General features: G+C 37.4%; 1 protein-coding gene across 2 annotated transcripts in view; it reads right to left on the bottom strand.

Moving 5' to 3' along the window:
* Window positions 1-18: 18 nt before the first annotated feature.
* The window catches only part of LOC113238422 (polycomb protein Sfmbt-like), an 8,482-nt gene continuing 935 nt past the window's right edge, over window positions 19-7,565 (bottom strand). The window contains exons 3-10 of one of the 2 annotated variants that reach the window (XM_026475252.1): window positions 7,050-7,280; window positions 6,486-6,658; window positions 5,523-5,661; window positions 4,258-4,733; window positions 3,624-3,825; window positions 2,102-2,282; window positions 948-1,174; window positions 19-554 (exon numbers count right to left, since the gene is read on the bottom strand). In XM_026475252.1, coding sequence (XP_026331037.1) covers window positions 153-554; window positions 948-1,174; window positions 2,102-2,282; window positions 3,624-3,825; window positions 4,258-4,733; window positions 5,523-5,661; window positions 6,486-6,658; window positions 7,050-7,280 — 2,031 coding nt within the window. In that variant the 3' untranslated portion in view covers window positions 19-152. Of the gene's footprint in view, window positions 561-947; window positions 1,175-2,101; window positions 2,283-3,623; window positions 3,826-4,257; window positions 4,734-5,522; window positions 5,662-6,485; window positions 6,659-7,049; window positions 7,281-7,565 lie in introns of both variants that reach the window. The other variant, XM_026475251.1, reaches the window with a different exon arrangement.

The raw sequence follows: 7,565 nt of genomic DNA, 5'->3' as shown, positions 1-7,565 counted from the left end.
CAAAGTAACACACGCGGCAGAAGCGCTACTCTTATTCTGCATACGCAGACAATACAAAACTGAATATTACTGGAAGTTGATTTAAAGGCCACTGTATGATTTTTCACTATTAAATTGTACTTTGCAAGGCCCAACCCTGATATGGAAGTATCCTATTTATTAAAACTACCCAACAATCTGCATTGAGGTTGTTTTATCTTGCATTTCAATTGCTGTATTAAGTCGAAAATTTTCAACGAAGGACCTACTTTCATTTCTAAAAGTTCTATAATTTCGTCTTTTGTAAGTTGTAGCATCATGGGACCTGTGATGTTTGCGAAGTTGACGCAATAAGGTTGGCAACCATTGACTGTGAGAAACTTAGCTACATCTGCGGTACTCCAATTCACTGGATCTACAGAATTCAGTATGTCTAAGGGCACTGAGGTGTTGACTAGTCTAGGTATCACTTTGTCATCGTCCTCTCGAGGCAATTCGTTGAAATCTGCTAGAGGCTCTTCAGAACTGGCTTGCGAAGAATCGTTCTCTTCGGGGGGTTCTTTCAATGGAATATCCTGAAACTAATAAACATTAGCGACTACATAGACAAAACAGAAATCTACTACTATGTGAAACAGGGTCGCACAAGAAAAGAAGTTTTATTCTTCAAAGTCTGCTTAAGAAATTGATTACATGTTTGCAGTTAATGTGTGAAGTCGTAATCAACTTCATGCAGCCGAAACCTCGACTGCATAAAGTTGATAATCGTGAAGTCGTTGTCAACTTCATGTAGTCAAGGTATCGGTGGCATGAAGTTGATTACGACTTCACGCTTTGACTATAAACATGCAATCGATCTATTAGTAGCCTAATGGGAACAAAATGCGAAAAGAATGGGAAAAAAATGCGTTTATTGTTAAACGCATTGTTTTTAAATTTAGAGTGTTATGTTAAAACTCAAAACTAACCATTGAATCTTCTTTTATTTCTACTGTTTGCTCAGTTTCCTTCGATTCATCAACCTCCATCTTCGTTACGGATTCAGCTTCAACCTCGGGGCGAGGTTCCGCGTCCGCCGATATTTCTGTATCAACCGAAACACTAGTAGGTGGTGAGAGGCTTTTTGTATCACCCATGTCAGAATTTTGGGAGCTATCTTCCGTTGTGTTCGGTGGCTGCGATGCTACTTTTGGTGCTGTAAAAATTTTTCAAAAATTTAATCAAAGCATACATAGGGTCGACTATACAAGACAGAAAAAAGTGTATAATAGACTTAACATTGTCAAGTATTATGCCCTAGTGCATACACGAAGAGAAGTAACGACAAAATTTTCGCCAAAAGTCACCTAAAAATTGTATATTCCATACATAATGTATTTTAACATGAATGTCACATTACATGAATTTTGGAATTGATACTGAAAAACACAATAAAAGAGGTGCCCACACGAAATATAGATTTGAGAGAGGTTATGGGTCATTCATCACCATCAAGCAACTCACAAGTGTAATTGTTTGAACTTGCTCATGAATGTTAATACAGAGATTTGGAAGAGGCCAGCTTCTAAAAACAGATCACATCAGTATATAATCTCAGTACAGAGTACTAAAAAAACCGACCTCAAAAGTACGCCGAATTACTTCTATTTGCTAAGTTTCATTGAAATATCCACTAGTTCGCCACTATACAGGACTTGATACTGGAGATAATAAAAATAGGTTCTCACTACGACACTACTCAAAGTATATCGAGGGAAAAACGCCTTCAATTGGAGAAATAGCAAAATCAACTAAATAATTGCTAAAAGTAATTGATCCTAAATTAAAATTAGGCGCTATTTATAAAAATGAATCTTCATGAGTGAACAGCCACCCTTTGAGGTGGATGATTTTCTTCAAGACGAAATGGGACCACTATGGAAATACTCCCTTTCCAACAAAAAAAAGAATCATGAAAATCGGTTCACAAATACCGAAGTTATCGCGTAACATACATACAAAAAAAAACATACAGTCGAATTGAGAACCTCCTTTTTTGAAATCGGTTAAAAATAAACCTTCACGTTACTCATACCACGTCCAATCGACGTGAACCGATACAAGAAATACGTTGAAAATTAACCTGGTTGTCTACGTCGTCGTTTTGGTTGCTTCGGAGTCTGTTTACGAATGGCCCTCGGCGGTGGCTGTAGCGGACCTTCGAGTCTGTGTCCAACGGCCCTGCACCACCCTACTGGATACATATCCGTACTATGCGCCCATAACCACTGATCGTATTCGGTGCCCCAACCATCGAAATGTACCTAGAAACGCGTAATACATATATTATATTAAGAATGTTGTGTATTGGGAAAATTTTGGGAGAAATTACCTATACATGTATTGCTTGTTTACGTTCACGTACCAAATGATAAACACAAAACCATGAGTTAGCCAGTTATGAATTGGACCACTTAGGTACGATAGTTGCACACTGGAAATTAAACTATTATTTCGAATCTAAATGGCGTATATTCGTTTTTTTTTTTTCAAACAAATAAACGTTTTGTGCCTTTTACAGGTGCCGTGGTATGACCATCTGTAGGGCTAGCATGACAGGGCGCGAGCGAGAGCGACATAAAGCGCGAGATAACGCTATTCTCGCAAAGAGATCTCGCGCCCTATCGTGCTAGCCCTACAGTACTTTTTGATGATTTAGATCCGAAATGAATTTATATTGTAGACAAAAATTTCAATTTCAAGGAGGTTAAGAATGGCTTTCAAACGGAAATAAGGTTTGACATTTGACTGCCTCCGTAGCCGAACGGCTACCACCCTGTTTTCTAATTTGTGACTCTGCTGTTAGGTTGAGTGCTAGCTACAAGGTGTTCTGTGAATTAGTGCGTTTTTTGGGTATTTTTTTTATTTTATATCCCCTGTTGACTTATTTTATGTGGTTATTTAAGTAGGTTACGAGTATTGTTAATTGTATTGGTAATTCAACAGCTCTGCAATTTTAAAACCTAATAAAACAGTATTTTTATGTCACATTGTGCTCTCACAACATAAGGAATATCTATAGTAATAAGGAATATTTAGAATTTACAAATACTAATTTATATTGATTTGAAGTGTAATTAATTTTAGAGGTCATAATATTTAATTCAATTAATATTTGCACACCTGCTTGCAGGTTGAATACATCGTACCTATTTTTATTTTAGATCTGTATAATTACTGTATTCTGGCAAATAAACATTTCTATTCTATTCACAATACTCACTGAATAGCAGAGTCTCAGAAGCCCGTAAAATTACTAAGCGGAAAACTCGATACTGGCGAAATCTTAAGGGTAGCGCCATTAAGCAAAAAGAAGAAAGAAGGTTACCAATCTGGACTGCCACGCAGCGGTCCCGGGTTTTAAGAAATATTTGTATGGCCTACACTTATTTCTCACGTGAGTTTGGGTGTAATTTGTGGTTGTCTATGTGTGTGTCCATAGAACCAACGATACAGGGTTTTCCTAGTGCGGGGCTATGGAGTGTGTGCGTCATTATCAGTTATAATTATACAAAAAAAAAATTTGATTTTATTGTACTCTGAACTACAAATTAGTATTAAAGGTCGACTGTAAAGGTGCAAATGGGCAGCAGAATTAATTTTACCTTAAGCAAATCAGCAACAACTCTCGCAATAGTAGCAACACAAACAAGCCTCGGGTCCATAAGATCGGCGCATTCCAGCCGCATGCCGGCGACAAAACCGTGCGACACGACGTGCCCTCGAGCTCCGAACAAAGCTCGGTTAGCTGCGCGACTGCCCGATACTGCTAAATACGTTTCCCAGTTAAATTCTTCTGCTGAGAAACTGAAATACAAAACGTGATGCAATTTAACAAACACAAACAAATAGCAAGTTTTATAGTGACGATACCGGCCAGGAGTATGGACAACACCAGCGTAACATATGCAATTTTTATGCTCTGGTGTTTCTAAAAGGCAAACATAAATTTTGCTCTTTAGTTCTTTTTTTAAACAGAAATGTACGTACGGCTAAAACCATGGTCCTATATGTTTGGCTTCATGTTTTTCAACAAAATGACCTTATATTTTATGATGATGAAATATTGGTTCATAGGTTTTCAACAAAATGGCCTGATATGGGTTTCGATAAAGGGACCACTAACCTGTTTTTTACTATGGAATTCTTTGTAGCACATTGATATACAGTATCTAAGTCCATAATATAAAGCTAGTCATATATGTAATCTACTTTCATTAGACATTCAATTTAACTTACCCAGAAGGCGGCACCAGCGGAATATTATTGGCTAAAGCAAATCCCACAGGGAATATGCAAGGTGATCTTTGATGATAGCAGAACCAATCAGCTGCAGTTGCATCAGCAGGGTAACAGTCTATTCGTATCATCATATATCCTTCATTCAATATTTGCATTACAGTAGCTGCACACACAGCAGACAAATTTAAAGGATCTATAGCTTCTAGCTTCATTCCTTCTGCAAATAGTGGTGGTTCATTTGTAGGGTACTTATAAAACTGTTCCAGTGTGGTATCATGGGGAATCAGTCGCCCTGCGGCTACTCTTTGGCAGTAGCTCTGTGGTGCGTCTAATGGATGTCCAACTCGAAACGCCCATCCAACTGGATGTATTAATGGTGAGTCTTCATGACACCAAAATCCATTGTCTTCTGGTGAACTGTCATAATATTTGATATGCAATCTTTTACCTATGATTTCTACTACACTTGCCACCTGCAATGAGAAACATACTGTAATTGTAAGGCTAGTCACATTCATATGCTTTCATCACTTAATTCTACAGTACAATTTTGGTGTATTCTAATAATATGTGGAACATAATGAGACTGATCTTAAAATTAAAGTCATATTTAATTCTTTTCATGCTCTAAGGTGTAGGGAACTATAATTCAGCATGGATCATTGACTTACAAATAAATGGACGACGGGTCTAATACAAAAACCACGAAAAAAATGTCCCAAGTCAACCTATTCGAAATTTAAATTGTAATGTCATCGCAGTATCGCGCTGTCAGTAGAACAAATGAAGACTAAAGCGGAGTGTCGCGCTCTGTATACGATTTTAGCGCCTTACAAGTGCGGACACTTTTTAGCGCGGACCCGACGTCCATATAACTGTAAGTCAATGGCATGGATTAACATTTTAAAAACCTTTGGTGTGTATTTAATGGATTAATGAAACTGTTATATAAATCACGAGTTTGCAACAAACCTACCAAGTGACGAGACTAAAAAGTCTCGCGTCTAGTGTTAAGAGCATAGCATGTATGCATAAGTACAGACAGACATAATAATTACATAAGTTGACAAGTCTCATATGCCTGTAATTTCCCTAGCACCCTTACCCTTCAAAACCGGAACACAGCAATGCTTATGAAGCACTATTATTATATTACTGCTTGGTGACTAGGTAAGGTGGCAGAAGTTTCCTGGACACCCTTTAACAAGGAACTCTACGGCTACTAGTGTAAATTTAGCAAAAAAATGTTACCGGAAACATACCTTAACTTGTGAGATCCGATTTTTATCAACTACTTCCATAATAGAGCCAATAGTAAATCTTGATGCTAGACAATCATTTAGTTTATTGTAAAAATTAGCTGGTAATGTTCTGGCACCTGTTAGCTGCTTTACTAAAAACCTAAGACCATAGACTCAAGTTAAGTTACAATAAGAAAATATACAAATTAACCCTCAGCTCCCTTCTTCCTTAGCATACCAACTTTGCACACCAAACGTGCTAATCATGCCTAACTCAAAGTATAATCAAATTGATGAAAAGTATTGATATTGTACAGTGATCATAACCACATTTTAACTCTAGGTATGGTGCTATAGACTCTGGTATTGTGACGTGTCCTATATTATGTCTTGTGTTATGCCTATTAGAGCGCCCACCTATTGGACCCCTAGAGACGGCCTCTAACATCGTCCTCAAGTTACGGACGAGATTTTTTATACATTTTATATAGCATCGGCGCAAACTGAGCGTTCAAGTAGCCACGTCCAAGCGACAAGGAGCGGGAGTGGCTGGCTTCTCCCTGCCTGCCATTGGTGCCGTTTTAGCAACTCAGCCGCTAGATCTAGGGAATTTTATGAATGTTTACTGCGCAAAAATTTGGCTTTAACGAGAAACAAAGAAACCAATATTTAGCGACTTGTAGTGTCTTTTTGACCCGTATGTAATTTCAAATACAAAATCAAAGTAAATCTAAAGTTAAAAATAAAGATATGTATGAACTATTTTCATGTCTTATGCTGGTAACACTTTGAATTCAGCAAAATCCACCTCTCTGCCCTCGCAACGAAAAAAAAAGCGCTACTGCTGTATAAGGTATGCATAGTTGTGCCTTTTTTCGTTACGAGGGCAGCTCTGTTCTCTGATGTGTCTCTTCTAAATTAATGATTATAATTGATATCCTATCCTCAATTATTAACAAAATAGAAACCAGTATGTAGTCTTACTTTTTCCAATCTGTGTATTTATCCTCAATACTTTTAGGTGGTATAAGAGGTTTTCCTCTTGTAGCACACCAGCCCACTGGATGTACTTCTGAGCAGCAAAGATTAACCCAAAAGTCTTTTGAATCATCACTTCCAAAACCTTCATAACGTAGTAAGCCCATGTAGCCTTTTACCTGAGTATAAAGAAATTAATTGTTTGTTGTATGTATAAGTAGTATTGATAAAAACTTAAAACATTTGTAACTAAATTGCGGCTTAGAACAAATTATATATAATAAATTATGCATCCATAATACCATTTGTTCCCTCGAGACAAACTCTAAATATGAGTACACATATCAATGAGAGTTATGAACCGAGAGGAATTGAGGAGGTTACACCAACAAGAGTCTGGCCCTTAAATAGGATGGTGATGATTGTTGATAATCTACTATGGCTCCAAGTACATTAAATTGTATGGTGTCCATAGCAGTAACAAAAAGTAACATTTTGTATACAAACATTTTATTTGCATGCAAGTGACAAATTGTCACTGTAGCACATGGCAGAGGTACAGTTACTCACTTTTAAAACTGTGGCTACCCAAAAGTAATCACCAAGTTTCTCTGATGTATTTTCACAGTCTGTGTTTTTTACTTCAACTTTCATTCCTTCAAATGTACTATCCCACATATCATGAAGCGGTGCATGTTTAAATAAGCTCACTGGGGCAGCAAGGAAGTCACAGCCAAACAGTTCATCTTTCCATTCATAACTATGTGCTATGTGTGCTGCAGAAGGTTTTATAGGTCCAGCCTGAAAATTAATGATGAATGTATATTGAGAACGCAAAACCAAACTTGATTTAGATGCCTAATTTTAAAATATTATTGTACAAATTTATGAATAATAATAATGCACACACTCAACATAGCCCCGCACTAGGGAAACCCTGTGTCATTGACACACATAGACAACCACAAATTACACCTAAGCTCACGAGAGAAATAAATGTAGGCCATAAAAATATTTCTCCCGGCCCGGGAATCAAACCTGGGATCTCTGCGTGGCAGTGGTGATTGTTAGACCACAGAGGCAGTT

Source organism: Hyposmocoma kahamanoa, unplaced genomic scaffold (assembly GCF_003589595.1).
Source record: "Hyposmocoma kahamanoa isolate Upper Pololo Valley unplaced genomic scaffold, ASM358959v1 95649, whole genome shotgun sequence".
NCBI classification, from domain to species: domain Eukaryota; kingdom Metazoa; phylum Arthropoda; class Insecta; order Lepidoptera; family Cosmopterigidae; genus Hyposmocoma; species Hyposmocoma kahamanoa.
This window is presented reverse-complemented; position numbering and strand designations above follow the sequence as displayed.